Source organism: Schistocerca cancellata, chromosome 7 (genome assembly GCF_023864275.1).
Source record: "Schistocerca cancellata isolate TAMUIC-IGC-003103 chromosome 7, iqSchCanc2.1, whole genome shotgun sequence".
Taxonomy (NCBI): Eukaryota; Metazoa; Arthropoda; class Insecta; order Orthoptera; family Acrididae; genus Schistocerca; species Schistocerca cancellata.
The window spans coordinates 330,769,106-330,794,174 of record NC_064632.1 but is presented as its reverse complement, the minus strand read 5'-3'; the positions used below and the strand labels follow the sequence as shown (position 1 = coordinate 330,794,174).

The following is a 25,069-nucleotide window of genomic DNA, read 5'->3' as shown; positions in this document are numbered from 1 at the left end:
GCGCGATTCCAGACTGAAGCCTCTCTAACCGTTCGGCCACACCGGCCGGCTAATTTATTAACTATTGACTCTTGTTTGTCCGTTTGGTATAAAAGTAGAGGCTGTGCTGGGGAGCCGCTCGGTCTAGGACGCCGTGCCACGGTTCGCGCGGCTGCTCCCTCGGAGGTACGAGTCCTCCCTCGGGTATGGGTATGTGTGGTCCTTAGCGTAAGTTAGATTAAGTAGTCTGTAAGCCTATAGACCGATGGCTTCAGCAATTTGGTCCGATAGGAACATACTGCAAATTTCCAATCCACAAATGTTGATTTTAAACTAATTTCCTGATGAGCTAGAGACTTGAAATTTTAAACACAGCTCAAAAGTAGATGACAATGGAATATTATCTTGCTTTCTTGTCGATCTGTTATGAGGGGTTAGGGGTGAGAGAAAGTTCGTTAATGTCAGACATCTTAGCTGTTCTGCAGGATCAGTGGGCTGTTCAGACAGAACTGGAGTTTGTTCCAGGTAGTATGTGAGTGGATGGAGACAGCTGAGCAGACAGGGGGAGGGGAGAGAAGATATGAATGCAGAGAAGGGGAGGAGGAGATGCGAGCAATATATGTGAATACGCGGACACAGGCGCAAGTCTACGTAAAAAGGTAGTGTTCATGTATATAATTATTGAAATAAAAATATAATCTCATTAAAATATTTGAAATCGTTTGAGAAATTAGACATAAATAAGACTAAAAAGCAGAAAATAACTATTTATAAATAATTTTTTTAACATGAAATGTTTTGGAATGAACTAAATTTCTCTTAGCCCCATACAGGTTCCTAAAGCCATAAATATATCACTGAAAATTTGTGCTTGCAATTTTTTTTATAGATCTGACAATACTTCTAATATTTATAATGTGAGACGTGCACATGGAATAGATAAAGTTAGGATGTGACCTACTCGCGCGTCTGTTTCTCTGGAGTATCTGTTCGGGTTTGGAATCTTTATAGGGCCAGGGGCAAATATTATATACATTTTAGTCCGATTTAAAAACGTGTCGAATTAAAAATTTATTTTTATCTGCATAATTATTTCTCATTTATTTGCAATTTTGAATATTAATACTCATCTTTAGGCAACTGGGAGCATACCACAAATCAGCCCATATGTCAGTTCACAAAAATTAGCGTTTGTTACATATAAAATACAAAATCTGTGTGTAAGCTATACTTCAGTCTCAAATACATATATCCATGCTGCCGCTGGTGATTATTCGAATATCTTATGATATATGAATGTAAGAAGTTGTGGGTATTTGCGGTTGAGACAAGTAGTGCTGGCGTGCAATTTTTTGCATTTCTCACACAATAAACGCTTGTTTTTGCGAACTATCACATGAACTAATTTGTTGTATGTTTTCAGTTGCCTGAAAAAGTAATGTTCGAAGCCGTAGTCGCAATAAACAAAAAAAAAAGTTATTTAACACCTATAAGCAGAAATAAACAGGTTTAATGGTAATGATTCTAGTATGAATGATGTAATCAGGCACAATATGACATTCGAAGTCTTCGGTATTTTCTCGGCCAGCATGTTAAATGTTTAAGTCGTGTAGTGCTTGTTTCAAGCCTCAACGGACAGTCGATTTCTCTGTCCCGCGAGTTGTGCTCTTGTGGTATTTTCATTTGCGTGCACTGTGAAAACATCTGAAGTTCTTAGAGTTCTGCAGTGAATCATAGGCGCTGAAGGTTAAAAATAGGTGAGCGGCACATTTTGCTTAGTGCCTTCAAAAGTTTATAGAAATAATCCGTCGCTGCCGATACAGCAGTTTTCAGAAATCACAGCTGTGTTTTTAGCAGAGGCGAGTGCATTAGGTGCTTACAAAGAAAAACAGAGCAAAGCTAAACTGTCCTGGTAAGACGAGAATCTCTTTTCAAGCATTTATCACGACTTGCGGGTTCTGCTTTGTAAGTACCGATTTGGCATGGATGCCCTTAATGCCACCACCCCATAACCCCTGGGACGGAAACAGTGAACCCAAGCGTCTAGTGTAAATCATGTAATAGTGCGAATGTGTTTCAAATGTCTGTGAGTCGTGTAACTGAGGCAGGACGTGGGGACCAGCCCGGTCTTCACCTAGTGGGATGTGGAAAACCGCCTAAAAACCACATCGAGGCTGGCCAGCACACTAGCCCTCGTCGTTAATCCGCTGGGAGAATTCGATCCGGGGCCAGCGCGCCTACCCGAGTCCAGGAAACAGCGCGTTATCGCTCTCAGCTACCCTAGCGCTTCCTGGCAAGACGAGAATGTGGCAATCTAAAAATATGACGGTTTTGTGCAAGACGCTGTACCGTCTAAGTTTCAGGCGTTTTTATTCAGAACTAAAAGCCTGCAATAAACAGGGTTCTTCAAGTGGGGACCGAGCGAGGTGGCGCAGTGGTTAGCACACTGGACTCGCATTCGGGAGGACGACGGTTCAATCCCGTCTCCGGCCATCCTGATTTAGGTTTTCCGTGATTTCCCTAAATCACTTCAGGCAAATGCCGGGATGGTTCCTTTGAAAGGGCACGGCCGATTTCCTTCCCCATCCTTCCCTCACCCGAGCTTACGCTCCGTCTCTATTGACCTCGTTGTCGACGGGACGTTAAACACTAATAACCTCCCTCTTCAAGTGGTGATCTTAGAAATTGCATTAAGTGAAATTTGAAGTTATACTGTTCGCTTGGTGTACATCGTTTTTACAAGTCACATAATCAACGCCGACACGACTTGAAATTTCCTAACTGCCAACACGAAAATTTCAGCAAGCCTTCTTTCGTAACAACACAATGCACGAAGTGATTTAGGCTGCCGGCCGGAGTGGCCGAGCGGTTCTAGGCGCTACAGTCTGGAACCGTGCGACCGCTGCAGTCGCAGGTTCGAATCATGCCTCGGGCATGGGTGTTTGTGATGTCCTTAGGTTAGTCAGGTTTACGTAGTTCTAAGTTCTAGGGGACTGATGACCTCAGATATTAAGTCACATAGTGCTCAGAGCCATTTGAACCATTTTTTGATTTAGGCTGTTCATTTCCTGGTGAATATATAAATGAGAGACCGTTTATACTTACAAAAATTTCTATTTGCCGTCTTTTTAACAAATAATTTGTAATGAAGTTGTAATTTTTGGTGCACAAGCAGTCAGAGCATAGCTTCGCTCCGCTGGTCGTACGTCAGTTGCAAAAAGGCGACTACGAAATTATGGCTCCGTGTGCCACCTGCAGAGCATCCACCACTATTTTGGCACTACTGTGAAAATAACAGCTCTGCCTCAGCAGTTGTGAGAAGTGTTACGCAGGTTGGAGCAGAAACACCGTCATGGCAGTTACGGAAACTGACCTGTTTATGCACCGCGAACTGAAACAGGTCGAGCATCGCCATACCAACGGCGCAGCACAGCGATTTGTCTGTTCTGGGACTGGATGACCCGTTTTATTACTTCCGAGCGACGGAATTCCCATAGCATATATGCTTAGAAGCGGTACATCACCATAACAAATGAGCACATCACCTGTAAACACTGAGGTGACAGGAGTCATGGGATGCCTCCTAATATCGTGTCGGACCTATGCTTTGCAAGGCGTAGTGCAGCAGCTCGATCTGGCATGGACTCAACAAATCGTTGGAAGTTTCTTGCAGAAAGCCGGCCGCGGTGGTCGTGCGGTTCTAGGCGCTCCAGTCCGGAGCCGCACTGCTGCTCCGGTCGCAGGTTCGAATCCTGCCTCGGGCATGGATGTGTGTGATGTCCTTAGGTTAGTTAGGTTTAATTAGTTCTAAGTTCTAGGGGACTGATGACCACAGCAGTTGAGTCTCGTAGTACTCAGAGCCATTTGAACCATTTTTGAACCCTTGCAGAAATACTGAGCGAAGCTGCCTCTAAAAGCGTCCATAATTGCGAAAGTGTTGCCGGCGCAGAATTTTGTTCACGAACTGGTCTCTCTCTATAATGTCCCATAAATGTTCGATGGGATTCATATGGCTAAATCATTCGCTCGAATTGTCCAGACCAATCGCGAACAACAGTAGTGGCCTGGTGAAGTGGCGCATTGTCACCGATAATAATTCCATCGTTGTTTGAGAAGATGAGGTCCATAAACGGCTGCAAATGGTCTCCAAGCAGTCAATGATCGGCCCAGCTGGACCGGAGGATCCAGTCCGCCACCAGTTCACACAGTACTTTGTTGACAACTTGGGAGCGTGGCTTCGTGGAGCTAGAGCCGCACTCTGATCTTGCCATCAGCTTTTATGAACTAAAGTACGGGCGCACCTGATCAGGCCACGGTTTTCCAGCCGTCTATGGTCCGGAATTTAAAAGAGCTTTGGAGGACTTACGGTCAAATAAGGCAGAAGGGATAGATAACATTCCATCAGAATTTCTAAAATCATTAGGGGAAGTGGCAACAAAATGACTATTCACGTTGGTGTGTAGAATATATGAGTCTGGCGACATACCATCTGACTTTCGGAAAAGCATCATCCACACAATTCCGAAGACGGCAAGAGCTGACAAGTGCGAGAATTATCGCACAATCAGCTTAACAGCTCATGCATCGAGGCTGCTTACAAGAATAATATACAGAAGAATGGAAAAGAAAATTGAGAATGCGCTAGGTGACGATCAGTTTGGCTTTAGGAAAAGTAAAGGGACGAGAGAGGCAATTCTGACGTTACGGCTAATAATGGAAGCAAGGCTAAAGAAAAATCGAGACACTTTCATAGGATTTGTCGACCTGGAAAAAGCGTTCGACAATATAAAATGGTGCAAGCTGTTCGAGATTCTGAAAAAAAGTAGGGGTAAGCTATAGGGAGAGACGGGTCATATACAATATGTACAACAACCGAGAGGCAATAATAAGAGTGGACGATCAAGAACGAAGTGTTCGTATTAAGAAGGGTGTAAGACAAGGCTGTAGCCTTTCGCCCCTACTCTTCAGTCTGTACATCGAGAAAACAATGATGGAAATAAAAGAAAGGTTCAGGAGTGGAATTAAAATACAAGGTGAAAGGATATCAATGATACGATTCGCCGATGACATTGCTATCCTGAGTGAAAGTGAAGAACAATTAAATGATCTGCTGAACGGAATGAACAGTCTAATGAGTACACAGTATGGTTTGAGAGTAAATCGGAGAAAGACGAAGGTAGTGAGAAGTAGTAGAAATGAGAACAGCGAGAAACTTAACATCAGGATTGATGGTCATGAAGTCAATGAAGTTTAGGAATTCTGCTACCAAGGCAGTAAAATAACCAGTGACTGACGGAGCAAGGAGGACATCCAAAGCATACTCGCTATGGCAAAAAAGGCACTTCTGGCCAAGAGAAGTGTACTAATATCAAATACCGGCCTTAATTTGAGGAAGAAATTTCTGAGGATGTACGTCTGGAGTACAGCATTGTATGGTAGTGAAACATGGACTGTGGGAAAACCGGAACAGAAGAGAATCGAAGCATTTGAGATGTGGTGCTATAGACGAATGTTGAAAATTAGGTGGAATGATAAGGTAAGGAATGAGGTTCTACGCAGAATCGGAGAGGAAAGGAATATGTGGAAAACACTGATAAGGAGAAGGGACAGGATGATAGGACATCTGCTAAGACATGAGGGAATGACTTCCATGATACTAGAGGGAGCTGTAGAGGGCAAAAACTGTAGAGGAAGACAGAGATTGGAATACGTCAAGCAAATAATTGAGGACGTAGGTTGCAAGTGCTACTCTGAGATGAAGAGGTTAGCACAGGAAAGGAATTCGTGGCGGGCCGCATCAAACCAGTCAGTAGACTGATGACCAAGAAAAAAAAAAATGGTCCGGCCGATTTGGTTACGAGCCCAGGAGAGACGCTGCAGGCATTGTCGTGCTGTCAGCAATGGCACTCGGCTAGTTCGTCTGCTGCCACAGCCCCATTAAAGCCAAATTTCGTCACACTGTCCTAATGGATACATTGGTCTCACACTGATTTGTGGGGTTATTTCACGCAGTGTTGCTTCTACGTTAGTACTGAAAACACTACGCAAACGCCGCTGCTCTCGGTCATTAAGTGTAACCCGTTGGCCACTGCGTTGTCCGTGGTGAAAGAAAATGCCTGGTACGTATTTTCGACACACTCTTGACACGATGGATATCGGAATATTGAATTCCCTAACGACTTCCGAAACGTTATGACCCATGCGTATAGCTCCAACTACCATTCCGCGTTCAAAGTCTGTTAATTCCCGTCGTGCGCCCTTAATCACGTCGGAAACCTTTTCACATGAATCACCTGAGTACAAATGACAGCTCCGTCAATACAGTGTTCTTTCATATTTTGTGTACGCAATACTTTGACGTCAGGATATGTGCGTGTTGCTATCGCATGACTTTCTCAGTGTATAAATACCCGTCATTAGGAGGGCTACACCAAGCAACGGGACTATATGGATCTGCTAGTACCTGTCACAATTTTGGGCCTTTACCATAATTTGGTAGGCGCCTTTTTGCCAACTGACGTACCGCCAGTGGCGCGATCCTATGCTCTGACTGCTTGTGCACCAAAACTTACAACTTCATTACAAATTATTTGTTAAAAAGACGACAAATAGAAATTTTTGTAAGTATAAACGCTGTCTCATTTATGTAATCACCAGGAAATGAATAGCCTGAATCACTTCGTGCATTGTGTTGTTACGAAATTATCATCAAGGCAGTTAGGAAATTTGAAGTCGTGTATGCACTGATTATGTGACTTCTAGAAACGATGTACAGCAAGCAAACAGTATAACTTCAAATTTCACTTAATGCAATTTCTACGACGCCGATTGTTTTCAAAGTGGCGAAGTCGTCGGCGTTATTCACCACTTGAAGTATCCTGTTTATTGTAGGCTTTCAGTTCTCAATAAAAACGCATGCACAAAATCGTCACATTTTCATATTGCCACATTCTCGTCTTGCCAGGACCTGTCAGGGTAGCTGAGAGCGCTAATGCGCTGCTTCCTGGACTCGGGTAGGTGCGCCGGCCCCAGATCGAATCCGCCCAGCGGATTAGCGACGAGGGTTGGTGTGCCAGCCAGCCTGCCTGGATGTTGTTTTTAGGTGGTTTTCCACATCCCATTACGTGAATACTGGGCTGGTCCCCACGTCCCGCCTCAATTACACGACTTGCAGACATGTGAAACACATTTGCATTATTACTTGTCGCCGCAGACGTTGACACTGAAACATCCCCTTTGGAAAATTAATGAATTACTGTGCTGGTAAACTCCTTAAGTTATTTGATGTTCAAACAGCTGAGCAGAACCGAATGTACTCAGACATTTTGCTCTTTTCTTATGCTGATCAACACTAAACTGACACACAATATTTCTAACGCAACGCAATCTGACTTTCAATAATCCCTACAAAAGAATGGCCCTGACTAACAATGACCTATACCTTTCATGAATCACTTACCTCACAAATCGTTACTCGAACTACTGCAATACAGCGAACGCACATACTATAAGCTAAATAAAAGATTCTAACTATTGAAGGCACTAACTACTGATAGGCATAGTTAGCAAATGAAAGATTTTGATAGGGAACAAACAATGTATTTACCTTAATAGTGTTCAAAAATGGTTCAAATGGTTCTGAGCACTATGGGACTCAACTGCTGAGGTCATTAGTCCCCTAGAACTTAGAACTAGTTAAACCTAACTAACCTAAGGACATCACACACATCCATGCCCGAGGCAGGATTCGAACCTGCGACCGTAGCGGTCTCGCGGTTCCAGACTGCAGCGCCAGAACCGCGCCGCCACTTCGGCCGGCCTATAGCGTTCAAAAGTCATAATATATATATCAGTTCATGACATCCAGTCTTACAAATTTACTGTCTCTGATGGACACACGTCCAGATCATCCGGTCTCAAAACTCCGCCATCTCTCTCCCCACATCCACCACTGCTGGCGGCTCACCTCCAACTGCGCAACGCTACACGCTGTTCACATCCAAATGCCCAACACTACTATAGCGAATATTTCAACATTGCCAACCTGCCACAGACTGCACACAGCACTGCCAGTGATTTTCATACAGAGCGCTACGTGACGTTACCAATATAAAAACCTAAACAGCCTACTTACAACACCATCTACGAGAGCACTACGTAATTTCCAACCAATGAGAAGCTGTCTATGGGCTACATAAGGCCGCCACAGCAGCAGTGTTGACAGTCAACTGCTTCTGACGAAGACGATGGAGGTAATCGTCGAAAGCTCGAGGCTTTACTTTGAAGTGGCGCGGCAAAATACACGACCAGAAATGCTTCTACGAGACGTCTAATGGACTGACCTGGCGATGAGTGACAGGGACACGGGGACGGTGCTCATGGAGCGGCCGCCCACCAGGTAGGCGTCGGCGCCGGAGGAGCGGGCGAAGAAGCCGTAGTAGACGCCGATGGCGGCGCTCACCAGCAGCATGCCGCCGAACACCGCGTAGTCCGCCGCGCCCAGCACCGGCGCCGAACCCGTCGCCGCGTCCATCCTGGGCCGCTGTGCTCCGTCTTCTGATTCGTGGGCTGGCGTCGAAAACGGGCCGCACTGGCTGAGGTGCCTGGAGGACTTGGGAATAACGTTACGCATGTGCAACTTTGAACATGGCTGACGTTTGCAGCAACCGTATACACTAATTTGAAAAATATATAAAAATCTGCCAACGGGTTGCATAGGTTTTCTATATACCTTGACCGGGTTTCGTCACCTCTAAGAATGACTTCATCAGAAGGTAAGGTAATTACATGAAGAACGTATCGTCAATGATGTACAGTGATATAAGAGTTGAGTTGCTCAAGTCATACATTAAAATACACTCCTGGAAATGGAAAACAGAACGCATTGACACCGGTGTGTCAGACCCACCATACTTGCTCCGGACACTGCGAGAGGGCTGTACAAGCAATGATCACACGCACGGCACAGCGGACACACCAGGAACCGCGGTGTTGGCCGTCGAATGGCGCTAGCTGCGCAGCATTTGTGCATGGCCGCCGTCAGTGTCAGCCAGTTTGCCGTGGCATACGGAGCTCCATCGCAGTCTTTAACACTGGTAGCATGCCGCGACAGCGTGGACGTGAACCGTATGTGCAGTTGACGGACTTTGAGCGAGGGCGTATAGTGGGCATGCGGGAGGCCGGGTGGACGTACCGCCGAATTGCTCAACACGTGGGGCGTGAGGTCTCCACAGTACATCGATGATGTCGCCAGTGGTCGGCGGAAGGTGCACGTGCCCGTCGACCTGGGACCGGACCGCAGCGACGCACGGATGCACGCCAAGACCGTAGGATCCTACGCAGTGCCGTAGGGGACCGCACCGCCACTTCCCAGCAAATTAGGGACACTGTTTCTCCTGGGGTATCGGCGAGGACCATTCGCAACCGTCTCCATGAAGCTGGGCTACGGTCCCGCACACCGTTAGGCCGTCTTCCGCTCACGCCCCAACATCGTGCAGCCCGCCTCCAGTGGTGTCGCGACAGGCGTGAATGGAGGGACGAATGGAGACGTGTCGTCTTCAGCGATGAGAGTCGCTTCTGCCTTGGTGCCAATGATGGTCGTATGCGTGTTTGGCGCCGTGCAGGTGAGCGCCACAATCAGGACTGCATACGACCGAGGCACACAGGGCCAACACCCGGCATCATGGTGTGGGGAGCGATCTCCTACACTGGCCGTACTCCACTGGTGATCGTCGAGGGGACACTGAATAGTGCACGGTACATCCAAACCGTCATCGAACCCATCGTTCTACCATTCCTAGACCGGCAAGGGAACTTGCTGTTCCAACAGGACAATGCACGTCCGCATGTATCCCGTGCCACCCAACGTGCTCTAGAAGGTGTAAGTCAACTACCCTGGCCAGCAAGATCTCCGGATGTGTCCCCCATTGAGCATGTTTGGGACTGGATGAAGCGTCGTCTCACGCGGTCTGCACGTCCAGCACGAACGCTGGTCCAACTGAGGCGCCAGGTGGAAATGGCATGGCAAGCCGTTCCACAGGACTACATCCAGCATCTCTACGATCGTCTCCATGGGAGAATAGCAGCCTGCATTGCTGCGAAAGGTGGATATACACTGTACTAGTGCCGACATTGTGCATGCTCTGTTGCCTGTGTCTATGTGCCTGTGGTTCTGTCAGTGTGATCATGTGATGTATCTGACCCCAGGAATGTGTCAATAAAGTTTCCCCTTCCTGGGACAATGAATTCACGGTGTTCTTATTTCAATTTCCAGGAGTGTATAACACATAATGTTCCTCACACCACACCGGCGTTACTTATGTATTGATGTTTGACTTTTTGAAGAACATATTACATATTTAAAAAAAAAGTTACGCTCGAGATTTCTTTAAGCCTCAATCTTACGACAGGGAACTAGCATATACACACATCAAAAAAGGTTCTGCATCACCTCAGTTAAGTGTAGACCAGAAATGGCTCAAATTCAAAGATACAGTATCGACAGCAATAGTTAGTTTCATACCGGATAAGTTAATAAGAGACGAGACTGATCCACCATGGTACACAAAACACGTCAAAACGCTGTTGCAGAAGAAACGAAAAAACGCATGAAAAATTCAGAACAACACAAAATCCCCAAGACTAGCTAAGTTTCACGGAAGCTCGAAATTTAGTTTCCACAATGAAACATTGTCTCAAAATATAGTACAAAAACCAAAGAGATTCTGGTCGTATGTAAAGTACACCAGTGGCAAAAAACAGTCAATACCGTCAATGCGCGATAGCGATGAAAGTGATACTGATGATGGTGCCACTAAAGCGGAGTTACTAAATACAGTTTTTCGTAATTCCTTCGCCAAAGAAGATGAAGTAAATATTCCAGTATTCGAAACCAGAACAGCTGTTAGTATGAGTGACATAAAAGTAGATACCTTAGGTGTTGCGAAACAAATCACTTAAAGGCAAGTCTTCCGGTCCAGATGGTATACCAATCAGGTTACTTTTTTAGAGTATGCAGACACAATAGCGCCTTTCTTATCAATCATATACAACAGTTCACTTGACGAAAGGTATGTTCCTAAAGGCTGGTAAGTAGCACAAGTCACACCAATATTCAAGAAAGGAAATAGGAGTAACCCACTGAATTACAGACCCATATCACTGACCTCAATTTGCAGTAGGATTTTGGAGCATATACTGTACTCGAACATTACGAATCACCTCGAAGAAAATGACTTATTGATTCATAAGCAACACGGATTCAGAAAATATCGTTCTTGTGCAACACAGCTAGCTCTTTATTCCCAGAAGTAATGAGTGCTGTCGACAAGGGATCTCAGATCGATTCCATATTCCTAGATTTGCAGAAGGTTTTTCACACCGTTCGCCGGCCGGAGTGGCCGAGCGGTTCTAAGCGCTTCAGTCTGGAACCGCGCGACCTCTACGGTAGCAGGTTCGAATCCTGCCTCTGGCATGGATGTGTGTGATGTCCTTAGGTTAGTTAGGTTTAAGTAGTTCTAAGTTCTAGGGGACTGATGACCGCAGATGTTAAGTCCCATAGTGCTCAGAGCCATTTGAACAATTTTTTGATACCGTTCCTCACAAGCGACTATTAATCAGATTGCATACATATGGAGTATCGTCTGAGTTGTGTGACTGGATTCGAGATTTCCTCTCAGAAAGGTCACACTTCGAAGTGATAGACGATAAATCATCGAGTAGAAGTGATATCTGGTGTTCCGCAAGGTAGATTCATAGGCCCTCTGCTGTTCCTGATTTCCATAAATGATCTAGGTGATAATATGAGTAGCGCCCTTACATTGTTTGCAGATGACGCTGTAATTTACCGTCCAGTAAAATCATCAGACGATCAATTCCAATTACAAAATGATCTAGAGAGAATTTCTGTATGGTGCGAAAAGTGGCAATTAGCACTAAACAAAGAAAAGTGCGAGGTCATCCATATGGGTACTAAAGGAAATCCGATAAATTTTGGTTATATGATAAATCGCACAAATCTAAGGACTGTCAATTCTGGAAAGACCACATAGATAATGTTGTGGGGAAGGCGGAACAAAGACTGCGCTTTGTTGGCAGAACACTTAGAAGATGCGACAAACCCACGAAAGAGAGAGTCTACATTACACTTGTCCGTCCTCTGCTGGAATATTGCTGCGCGATATGGGATCCTAACCAGGTAGGATTGACGGAAGACATCAAGTAAGTGCAAAGAAGGGCAGCTCGTTCATGTTATCGCGCCATAGGGGTGAGAGTGTCACTGATATACGCGAGTTGGGGTGGCAGTCACTGAAACAAAGACGGTTTTCTTTGCGGCAAGATCTATTTACGAAATTTCAATCACCAACTTTCTCTTCCGAATGGGACAATGTTTTTTTGACGCGCATCTACGTAGGGAGGAATGATCATAATAAAATAAGAGAAATCAGAGCTCGAACGGAAAGATTTAGGTTTTCCTTTTTCCCACGCCCCATTCGAGAGTGGAATGGTAAAGAGGTAGTATGAAAATGGTTCGATGAACCCTCTGCCAGGCACTTAAGTGTGAATTTCAGAGTAACCATATAGATGTAGATGTAGTTCCAGGAGTTACGGAACCTGTACAGAAAACTGGAATAGAGATCAACATAATCATCATTTCCGCCCTTTTTATTGCTGATGGAAACCACACATTACATGTCGTACCACCATACAGCGAGACCTTCAGAAATGATCCAGACACTCTACACACCGGTACCTCTAATACCCAGTAGCCTGAATTCGTCGTGGCATGCTATCCACAAGCTCATCAAGGTACTGTTGGTCCAGATTGTCCCACTCCTCAACGGCGATTCGGCGTAGATCCCGCAGATTGGTTGGTGGATCACGTCGTCCATAACCAGCCCTTTTCAATCTATGCCACGCATGTGAGGCCTGAGTTTCTCCTGGCGTATACAACTTTCAAATAACTTCCGGGAATTCAGCCAGGTAACACTTTCAGCGACCGCCGATATTTCGGCGGGAGAACACCCCGCCATTTTCAAGGCAAACTGCAACGGACAGGCGGCGTACATGCAAATTTAATACCTCGGTTCTCGGACTGAAGCAGGAAAGATAAATCACAGCTTTAAAGATGCAAGAAACTTGGCAGTCTGTTTTAAGGATGCGTAGTAAATATAGAAAGTACCCATGGTCTAGGGGTAGCGTCTTTGATTCATAATCAAAACGTCTTCGGTCCCGGGTTCGATACCCGCCACTGCCTAAATTTTGATAAATAATCAGCATTGGCGGCCGAAGACTTCCGGCATAAGAAGTCAGCCTCGTTCTGCCAACGGCCTTGTCAAAGAGGGCGGAGGAGAGGATAGAGGTTCAGGGCACTCTCTTGTCCTAGGGGTGGGAAATTGCCCCTAAAGGCGGAAGAATCAGCAATGATCAACGACATGAGGATACAGAAGGCAATGGAAACCACTGCATTAAAGACACGTAACGTGTATCCTCAGGACATGTGGCCTGTATTTGAAGAGGTGTCATGATGATCTCTCCACTGGCAAAAGATTCCGGAATAGTCCCCCATTCGGATCTCCGGGAGGGGATTGCCAAGGGGGAGGTTACCACGAGAAAAAGATTGAATAATCTACGAAAGGATAACGTTCTACGAGTCGGGACATGGAATGTCAGAAGCTTGAAAGTGGCAGGGAAACTAGAAAATCTGAAAAAGGGAAATGCAAAGGCTCAATCTAGATATAGTAGGGGTCAGTGAAGTGAAGTGGAAGGAAGACAAGGATTTCTGGTCAGATGAGTATCGGGTAATATCAGCAGCAGCAGAAAATGGTATAACAGGTGTAGGGTTCGTTATGAATAGGAAGGTAGGGCAGCGTGTGTGTTACTGTGAACAGTTCAGTGACCGGGTTGTTCTAATCAGAATCGACAGCAGACCAACACCGACAACGATAGTTCAGGTATACTTGCCGACGTCGCAAGCTGAAGATGAACAGATAGAGAAAGTGTATGAGGATATTGAAAGGGTAATGCAGTATGTAAAGGGGGACGAAAATCTAATAGTCATGGGCGACTGGAATGCAGTTGTAGGGGAAGGAGTAGAAGAAAAGGTTACAGGAGAATATGGGCTTGGGACAAGGAATGAAAGAGGAGAAAGACTAATTGAGTTTCAGCTAGTAATAGCGAATACCCTGTTCAAGAAACACAAGAGGAGGAGGTATACTTGCAAAAGGCCGTGAGATACGGGAAGAATTCAATTAGATTACATCACGGTCAGACAGAGATTCCGAAATCAGATACTGGATTGTTTGGCGTACCCAGGAGCAGATATAGACTCAGATCACAATATAGTAGTGATGAAGAGTAGGCTGAAGTTCAAGACATTAGTCAGGAAGAATCAATACGCAAAGAAGTGGGATACGGAAGTACTAAGGAACGACGAGATACGTTTGAAGTTCTCTAACGCTATAGATACAGCAATAAGGAACAGCGCAATAGGCAGTACAGTTGAAGAGAAATGGACATCTCTAAAAAGGGCCATCACAGAAGTTGGGAAGGAAAACATAGGTACAAAGAAGGTAGCTGCGAAGAAACCATGGGTAACAGAAGAAATACTTCAGTTGATTGATGAAAGGAGGAAGTACAAACATGTTTCGGGAAAATCAGGAATACAGAAATACAAGTCGCTGAGGAATGAAATAAATAGGAAGTGCAGGGAAGCTAAGACGAAATGGCTGCAGGAAAAATGTGAAGACATCGAAAAAGATATGATTGTCGGAAGGACAGACTCAGAATACAGGAAAGTCAAAATAACCTTTGGTAACATTAAAAGCAACGGTGGTAACATTAAGAGTGTAACGGGAATTGCACTGTTAAATGCAGAGAAGAGAGCAGATAGGTGGAAAGAATACAATGAAAGCCTCTATGAGGGTGAGGATTTGTCTGATGTGGTAGAAGAAGAAACAGGAGTCGATTTAGAAGAGATAGGGGATCCAGTATTAGAATCGGAATTTAAAAGAGCTTTGGAGAACTTAAGGTCAAATAAGGCAGATGGGATAGAACATTCCATCAGAATTTCTAAAATCATTGGGGGAAGTGGCAACAAAACGACTATTCACGTTGGTGTGTAGAATATATGAGTCTGGCGATATACCATTTGACTTTCGGAAAAGCATCATCCACACAATTCCGAAGACGGCAAGAGCTGACAAGTGCGAGAATTATCGCACAATCAGCTTAACAGCTCATGCATCGAAGCTGCTTACAAGAATAATATACAGAAGAATGGAAAAGAAAATTGAGAATGCGCTAGTTAACGATCAGTTTGGCTTTAGGAAAAGTAAAGGGACGAGAGAGGCAATTCTGACGTTACGGCTAATAATGGAAGCAAGGCTAAAGAAAAATCAAGACCTTTCATAATATTTGTCGGCCTGGAAAAAAGCGTTCGACAATATAAAATGGTGCAAGCTGTTCGAGATTCTGAAAAAAGTAGGGGTAAGCTATAGGGAGAGACGGAGACGGGTCATATACAATATGTACAAGAACCAAGAAGGAATGGCCGCGTGGGATTAGCCGAGCGGTCTGGGGCGCTGCAGTCATGGACTGTGCGGCTGATCCCGGCGGAGGTTCGAGTCCTCCCTCGGGCATGGGTGTGTGTGTTAGTCCTTAGGATAATTTAGGTTAAGTAGTGTGTAAGCTTAGGGACTGCTGACCTTAGCAGTTAAGTCCCATAAGATTTCACACACATTTGGACATTTTGAACAAGAAGGAATAATAAGAGTGGACGATCAAGAACGAAGTGCTCGTATTAAGAAGGGTGTAAGACAAGGCTGTAGCCTTTCGCCCCTACTCTTCAATCTGTACATCGAGGAAGCAATGATGGAAATAAAAGAAAGGTTCAGGAGTGGAATTAAAATACAAGGAGAAAGGATATCAATGATACGATTCGATGATGACATTGCTATCCTGAGTGAAAGTGAAGAAGAATTAAATGATCTGCTGAACGGAATGAACAGTCTAATGAGTACACAATATGGTTTGAGAGTAAATCGGAGAAAGACGAAGGTAATGAGAAGTAGTAGAAATGAGAACAGCGAGAAACTTAACATCAGGATTGATGGTCACGAAGTCAATGAAGTTAAGGAATTCTGCTACCTAGGCAGTAAAATAACCAATGACGGACGGAGCAAGGAGGACATCAAAAGCAGACTCGCTGTGGCAAAAAAGGCATTTCTGGCCAAGAGAAGTCTACTAATATCAAATACCGGCCTTAATTTGAGGAAGAAATGTCTGAGGATGTACGTCTGGAGTACAGCATTGTACGGTAGTGAAACATGGACTGTGGGAAAACCGGAACAGAAGAGAATCGAAGCATTTGAGATGTGGTGCTATAGACGAATGTTGAAAATTAGGTGGACTGATAAGGTAAGGAATGAGGAGGTTCTAGGCAGAATCGGAGAGGAAAGGAATATGTGGAAAACACTGATAAGGAGAAGGGACCGGATGATAGGACATCTGCTAAGACATGAGGGAATGACTTCCATGGTACTAGAGGGAACTGTAGAGGGAAAAAACTGTAGAGGAGGACAGAGATTGGAATACGTCAAGCAAATAATTGAGGACGTAGGTTTCAAGTGCTACTATGAGATGAAGAGGTTAGCACAGGAAAGCAATTCCTGGCGGGCCGCATCAAACCAGTCAGTAGACTGATGACAAAAAAAAAACTAAATATAGAACAACTATTGAATGGTGGACTATGGCCGCTAAGAAAAAGATAAGAGCAGCCCTGATATGTTACGCCAAAGAAAGGGCAATGTGGTCAAGACACACAATGAAGTTTTTCTACTCTTGCTTAAGAGACCTTTACGACCAACCAATGTATCAAGACGTCTTTATCAATATTAAAAACGTTAAAGCCAAAAATGATAAATATAAAGAGGGTACATTTGGAGAGATTACAAATCAAATCACACACTAGAACGACGGTGGAGGCAGAAAACACCTCCATCTACCACTTGATACAACACACAAAAAACAGAAGAAGAAATTTTATTTCCAGCCTCAGAACGGAAGATAACAGAGTCCTAACAGAACAAAGGGATATCTTAAATGAAGCACATAGATTTTTTCAGCAATTATATACTGGAAATGCTACTGACGACAACTCAATACAAGAGTTTTTACAGAACTCCGGAATAGAGGCAGTTGTTACAGAGGAGGAGAACAGAGGTTTAACGTTAGAAATTACGAATGACGAGGCCTTTGATACACTCAAATCTTCACCTTCACGGAAGTCTCCCGACCCAGACGGCCTGCCTGTGGAGTTTTATAGGACATTTTGGCACCTAATAGGTTCCCAGTTCACGGAAGTAGTTAATGACGTCTTGAGGGGAGTGGAAATTCCTGCTGCTTTCAAGGAAAGTATAACTGTACTACTTCCATTTTACTAAAATGAGGCCGATCAGTCTAATGAACTCAGATTACAAGGTAGTTGCACGTGTAATTAAAGAACGAATGGGACCGATTTTAGAAAAAGTCATTGGGTGCCACCAGACGTGTCTCCCTCGACGTACCATTTTTAAGACTGTATGTGAATATCGAGACATTATTTCTATTTTCTCATCGTCAGCGAATCGAAGCATGGCCTTCATTGATTTTGCTAAAGTGTTTGACAGAGTCAACTATGGATATCTGTTCCGAACCTTGAAACACATGGGTTTCAATGAAGGCAACTTAGCGGTTTTAATGAACATCGTCAGAGGCATACGAACCAAAATCTCGATCAATGACAATATACTAATGAAGTATTGATATCTAGTGGAGTTCCTCAGGGAAATCCCCTGTCCATGTTGTTTTATGTGGTTTCTCTTGAACCCCTTTTACGGCTTTTGAAGACAACCTTAGAAGGCATAACAATAGCTGGGCTGAAGACGGTTACAAATGCATACGCTGACGATGTGGGAGTTCTAGTAAGGAGCGATTATGACTGTGGCCAGCTAACGGAAAAGTTATTGCTTTATAGCAGGGTAACTGGCGCGAGTATAAATGAAACGAAAAGTTCCTTTATAAATTTACAGGGTCTGGACAATGCGCAGCTACCGTAGGCAAACAGGTGGACCGTCACACTGCTTTGGGCATAACTTTTTACAGTTGCCCATTAAGAACAACGGCTGCTAATTGGAAACAGGTGTTAGGAAAAATCAGAGGCAGCTTAATACTGCATGAAACGAGAGACTTAAATATCAAGCAAAGAACTAAACTAATAAACTGTGCAGTTATTTCGAAAACTGCATATGTCTCTCAGATTTTACCAACACCTCCAGACATAGTGAAATCTATAATGAGCACAATCTGTCGATACGTCTGGAAAGGCCATATTTTTAGAGTAGCAGTAGGAACGACTACATCGAGACCCGAAAACGAAGGCCTAGGGCTGACAGACCTTCGGAGGAAAAACACTGCCCTTTTCATTAAAAGAACGCTAAAACTTATAGAGACGCAGCCGAACAGCATAACTGCCGCTCTATTTGACCTTCTTAAACCCGGAAGCATGCAGCCGCCAGTAGATGTTCACAACATAAATTACAACCTAAAGCATATTAAGGATTTTTTTGTAGAATTAAGCTACTTGACATGCATTTTAACTGACAAAAATAAAAGGACAAGTAAATATATACTAGTGAAGTTACAATCACGCGAAAACCAAAATAAAATGGAGCTGAAGTATCCCAACAAAACCTGAGAAAAATATGGATTAATATAAATAACAAAACACTGACTACGGAAGTGCAAGCGTCATGGTACAGAGTTGTCAACAACATAATTAGCACCAACGAAAAACTGTATTCAATAGGACTACATGCAACCAATGTGTGCCAAAAATATCACAATTTGGACTCCTTAAAGCACCGCTTCATCTGTAATGGATACAAGAATATTTGGAATGACATTGTATTGCAAGTCGCTTTTCTCAAACGGACCGATTGGAGAGAAATCACACTACACGATATGCTCTTCCCAGAAGAAGTTTCCTTTCCACCACAAAAAAACAATGTCATCTTGTGGCTATTCGGAAATTTGGTCAATTATGTTGTCAAGAACAAAGGCAATGACAATCTACAAGAATATTTTGAATATATGAAAGACGAGTACTTCAAAATATACCGATACAAAGACCATAAAAAGAAGTTCGGAAATATGATGCAAATTTTGTTTCAGAAACAAGGCATCGGTTAATACCTAAATAATATGAAATCGACGGAACAAGATAGACTGCCAAAGTAGGGGATGGCCGTTGAGGGTGAAGTACGGTGGGGACTTCGTGTGCCCCGGGGCCGGTACGGTAGCCGTGAAGGCCTCAACAGAACCCCGAGAAAGTAAGTTTTACCAAAAAGTAACAGGAGTCATGCCACAGCACAAGAATAGTAGGGAAAAACTGTTCTAATGCATAAGACGTGCATCACTGAAGAAGTCTAATTTCCTCTCTTAATTTTAACTTTTTCTTCTCTCTCATTTTTGTTTCAATTCTAATGGAAGAATATTTTGCGTTCCGTTAATGCAGTCAAAAGTATTATAGAGAGAGTTATTTTCACGGTAATCCATTCGGATTACAATTTTCTAACATTGTCTTCAAGATGCAATTCAGTTTCATAACTCATTAAAAAAAAAAAAACAAAAAAAAGTGGCATTGAAGCTCGCCGAAGAAGGCGCATGAAGGAGAGCGAATGGAAGGGCTAGAAGGGGAGATGGAAGGCCCTACAAAAAAAAAAAAAAAGTTGGTAGAGCACTTGCCCGCAAAAGGCAAAGGTCCCGAGTTCGAGTCTCGGTCCGGCACACAGTTTTAATCTGTCAGGAAGTTGAAAAAAAAAAAGCTGTTTCAATAACTCGCTTAATATAATATTTAATGTTACTTTTTAAGTAATTGAAATTTTTACAGTCTAAGAAAGAACCAGTATTCTGATTCTATGTTTTTTGAAATTTTCACCTTGAGGAGAAAAGATAAAATGTGTAATAGTTAATGAAGTGTACGTTAGTGTTTACACTTTATGCACTTTCTAAAGGAAATATGATGCAATTTGGTGACACAGCAGGAGAAAATTGGGAGAACTGTTCTACTATTGCCTTTGGATTTCTTTCTTCCCGTTTCTCTGTTCTCATGTTTTTGTACGCATCATATAGGGTTCGCTCTGTATGCTGATTCAGCTGAATAATTACTGTTCATGGGTGATACGAGAGTGCCGTGTGAGTTATCATCTATTGAGATCCTTCTCAAGCAGATATTATTCATTGTGGTTTCAGAGTTTTATTTTAGGCTTCAAATATGAGAGGCTGGTGACGAACTGTTGCACGGCGAACGATCGAAGGTCAGTCGCGTCCTCTCGTTGCTTATTTCTTTAAATGAAACTAAGGCGTTGCTGTGAAATATTGAACCGATAATTCTTCAATAACTTACGCAATATTTTCCGTAAGAATTGTAGTAAGTTGATCGGTTACTCGCCGTCAAACGAGGTGTCAACCAGTTCGCTCACTGGTCTGATACATAGGAATCAGAAGAGGAAGGCTTTGAGGTAAAAATTATTAGATGAAAGTTATTAACCTCTTTCGTGCTGCACTGTAAGTTGTACTAAATAATATTCTGACCTCATCTTTATTGAGATTATTTTTTGTGTTGTAAGAAGTAGTTTAGTAAAGTCAGTTATCTCCGAAAATGCTGGTTCGGTTTGTGAGAGACTTCATTCATCAACACTTCTTTTCAGAAAGTAAACAAATACTTCAAAAGAGACCAAAAATGATATACCGCGCCCCGGAAGTTGAGAACATTACCAACTAAACAAGTACCGCCTTCCGTACTATCACGGAGCGAGGTGCCACAATGGTTAGCAGACTGGACTTGCATTCGAGCCGACTGTTCAAATCCGAGTTCAGTCATCAAGATTCAAATTTTCCGTGATTTCCCTAAATCGCTCCAGGTAAATACCTAGATGGTTCTTTTGAAAGTGAATAACCGAAAGAACTGTTGACGGTACACAGATGCACGAAATATTTTCGAAAATAATTCGCAGATTGAGTATTCCTTGACGTCAGCTGTATTAGGTACAGATCTACGGTCTAATAGTGAGATCCGAATTTTTTTTAGAGATCTGGGCAGGCACACGACGATATCAACATTGGTCTCGACTCCTAGTTGTTTAATTCTCTCCGTTGCGGGAATCGAAGTAATTTTGCGGGCGTTAGGTGACGAATTTAGTGGACTACGATATCAGGATGTAGACAGAGTGACCTCGGGGACGGGTCGGGGAGCGCGCCCGGATAGCCGAAGTGGTTAAGGCGACCACTTGCGATAAACAGGAAATCTGGGTTCGATTCCAGGTCCGACACGAATTTTCAGATGTCACTATTGGGTAGCAGATCTGCACCTAAAACAGCTGATGTCAAGAAATACTGTCAGTGAATTAATTCGGAGAATGAAGGAGCTCTTGGTGCTACAAAACGCTTGGTGCTAGAGAGGAAGATCACACATTTAATTAAGTGGTTCACTATCGAATAGAGGAGGAAAGTGCGTCAAGGCAAAACTTGACTATAAAAGGAAATCAGTTGATTGTGACACATGAGGATGCATCAAAGAATCATAAGTTTAATTATGAAGTACGCTGACGAGAAGGGGAGACGGTGTGGGGAGGAGGGAGGCAGCGAATATGACTCGGCTTCAGTACAGTGAGTGAGCTCGAGTAGATATAGCTTGCAGTAGGTACGCGGAGATGAGGAGACTTACACAGAATAGACTAGAAAGGGGAGATGCATCGTACTAGTCTTCGGGCTTACACTCATCCGATAATCACTGCTAAACAGCAGTCCTCTCAACACTTCTCCATGCACGCCAGTCTTCATCTATTCGCGTTCATATTTCCTTTTTTTTTTTTTTTTTAATCCACCAAAGATCTTCCTTGGTCTACCAACCGCATCTTAGCCTTTCTAAGTATCCTGCCGACGTCCATTTGTTTCCGTTAAAGCCGTAATTAGGTCTTCCTCTCCAGTTTGTGCTCTGATCAAGTATTATGCTAGTTCATGAAATGGTGAGATGGACAATTAACAAAAGATCTACAGTAAAATGGCCTGGTCAGCTATCGAAAAGCTAAACAGAGATTACAAACCAAAATTAGTCTGAAACCAAAGCACGATCTTTCAGTGCAAAAACTGCCCAACAACTAATCTCCCCTAGCTATGAAAAGATGGAGAATTTGGGAATTTCCGAGGCAGTCGGGAAAACACAAAACTGGATCACGGTACAAACTAGAGTACAAGGCGCTGATGGGCCAAACATTATGACCATCTGCTTAGTGCCGTGCTTGTCCACCACTGAAACGCAATGCAATAGCGACTTTCCAGTGCCTGGTAGGTTTCCGGAGCTGTGTGGTACCAGAGGCCACGCGACTGACGTACATTTTGGGTATAGAGCTGGCTCTCAGCAGCGCCGAGATGTCTTCCACAGGGTTCACATCAGGCGAAATTTGTGACCAAGGCATAAAATTGAGTTCTTATCATGCTCCTCAAGCCACTGTAGCGTGATCCTTAGCTTGTGACGGAAAAGTTGTCTTGCTGCAATATGCTAATGCAGTCGGGGAGAACATCAAGCATGAATGGATGCAACTGGTCTGCAATAATACTCGCGCAGGCTACAGCTGACATGGTGCTCTCGATTACCACAGGCCCAATGGAAGCCAAGACGAATGTCCTCCATAGCACACATTGAGGTGACAGAAGTCATGGAATAGCGATACGCACACATTCAGATGACTGTACTATCGCAAACACAAGGTATAAAAGGGCAGCGCATTGGCGGAGCTGTCATTTGTCCTCAGGTGATTCACGTGAAAAGGATTCTGGTGCGATCATAGCCGCAAGACGGAAATTAACACACTTTGAACACGGAATGGCAGTTGGAGCTAGACGCAAGGGTCATTCCATTTCGGAAATCGTTAGAGAACTCAATATTCCGAGGTCCACAATGTCCAGAGCGTACCAAGAATACCAAATTTCTGGCATTACCTCTGATCACGGACAATGCAGTGGCTGACGGCCTTCACTTAACGACTGAGAGGAGCGGCGTCTGCGTACAGTTTCAACGCTAACAAACAAGCAACACTGCGTGATATAACGCAGAAACGAATGCGGGACGTATGACGAACGTATCCGTTAGGACAGTGCGGCGAAATTTGGGATTAATGGTCTATGGCAGCAGACCATTTTCTGTGCTCGTGACCCTACCGGTTTGACCCTAGATGACTGGTAAACCGTAGCCTGGTCAGATGAGTCCCGATTTCAGTTAGTAAGTGACGATGGTAGGGTTCGAGTATGGCGCAGACTTCACGAAGGCGTGGATCCAAGTTATGAACAAAGGAGTGCGGAAGTTGGTGGTGGCTCCATAATGGCGTGGACTGTGTATACATGGAATGGACTGGGTCCTCTATTCCAACGGAAACGATCATTGTCTGGGAATGGTTAGATTCAGCTAATTCATTGACTTCATGCTTCCAAACGACGATGGAATTTTTATGGCTGATAAGCGCTGTGGGCCGCGCGGGGTAGCCGCGCTGTCAGGGGGGCGTCTTGTCACGGTTCGCGTGGCTACTCCCCGTTGGAGGTTCGAGTCCTCCCTAGGGCACGAGTGTGTGTGTCGTCTTTAGCGTAAGTTAGTGCAAGTTAGATTCATTAGTGTGTAAGCTTAGGGACCGATGAGCTCAGCAGTTTGGTCCCATAAGGCCTTACCAAACATTTCCAAATTTCAAGTGCGCTGTTCCACCGGGTCACAGCTATTCGCAATTGATCGGAAGAACAATCTGGACAATTCGAGTGAATGATTTGGCCATTCAGATCGCCCGACATGAATCACATTGACTATGTGTTGGGACATGCACCGGCAATAATTTTGCAATTATAGACGCCTATAGAGGCAGCATGGCTTATTATTTATGCAGGGGACTTCCAACGACTTGTTGAGTCCATGCGACGTCAAGTTTGCTGCACTACGCCAGGCAAAAGGAGCTCTGACACAAGATTAAGAGGTGCCCCATGGCATTCATCACCTCAGTGTATACTTCGCTTAGCACATCACGTGCCCACAATGCCCCCAGGCGACATTTAATTACGCGGCTGGTAGTGGTCATAGCGCTTAGGGTCAATAGTTTATCTGTGACAAAAACAAAACAAATGTTGGTGGATAGTGCATATAGCTAGGAGGATGGATGGTACATGGACCAAGGATGTTGTCGTCTGTATTCCTAGACATAGGGAAAGACCCAGAACGTGGCCTAATGGAAAGTGGGAAGATGACATGAAAAGAAAACAGACGAGAGTTGATCATTCTGTGTGAAGAACGGTATGTGTGGAGAAGGACAAATCTAGAGGAGGCTTTCATCCAGCAGCGTATATGTAGTGGGTGACGAGGATAATGGTAATGACGATGAATACGATGATGATGAGGACAAATCAATGTTCGATGTGCACTTCACCGATATGTATGAGAGAGATAGTGAACGTAGATACATGATCTAAAGGATTGTAGCGTTTTGTATATGCAATTTTGGCCTAAATACGATTACATGACGTGAGAATCTTGGCGAATAGAATTATTTATGAAGACAGCGCGAGTATTCATTAGCTACGGCAAGGTAAGCCAGCGAGATGTCCTCGTAAGACGCGAGTGCTACTGCTATCTCAAGGACTTGTAGAGTAATCAGCAAGGAGCTTCTTTTATCATTTGCAGATACGAAGGAGAGGATGAAGGCAAAGTCGGATGGTGCTGTTATTTGGGAAATCCCTTTAAGCAGCCGACTTTTGCAGTTGCAGGCGTCAGTGATATCTTATCTCCTTTGCAAGGTGTGCGTATAGAGTGGTCAGAAACACTCTGAAAAGTTTGTAAGGGTGTTGCAGGCAGATTTTGTTGAGAAATAATTGTTAAGAAAAAATTCCATACGTTGCGCCGTTTCAGAGCTAATTGGCATTGAAGTTAGCCAGTTAGGCCGTTGTGCGCGCAGATTCGAAGTTGTTCTCATAACGAACATGGCAGTGCACGAGACTGCTTTGCCTTTGGCTCGCGTTC

The 25,069-nt window shown here is 44.1% G+C and overlaps 1 protein-coding gene across 3 annotated transcripts in view; it reads right to left on the bottom strand.

Moving 5' to 3' along the window:
• LOC126092163 (sodium-coupled monocarboxylate transporter 1-like) overlaps positions 1 to 25,069 on the bottom strand; it is a 212,968-nt gene that overhangs the window by 144,498 nt on the left and 43,401 nt on the right. Inside the window, exon 2 of one of the 3 annotated variants that reach the window (XM_049907634.1) lies at positions 8,322 to 8,590. The exons of 1 other annotated variant lie outside the window; for it this stretch is intronic. In XM_049907634.1, coding sequence (XP_049763591.1) covers positions 8,322 to 8,512 — 191 coding nt within the window. In that variant the 5' untranslated portion in view covers positions 8,513 to 8,590. The remainder of the gene's footprint in view (positions 1 to 8,321; positions 8,591 to 25,069) is intronic. One more of the 3 variants, XM_049907636.1, reaches the window with a different exon arrangement.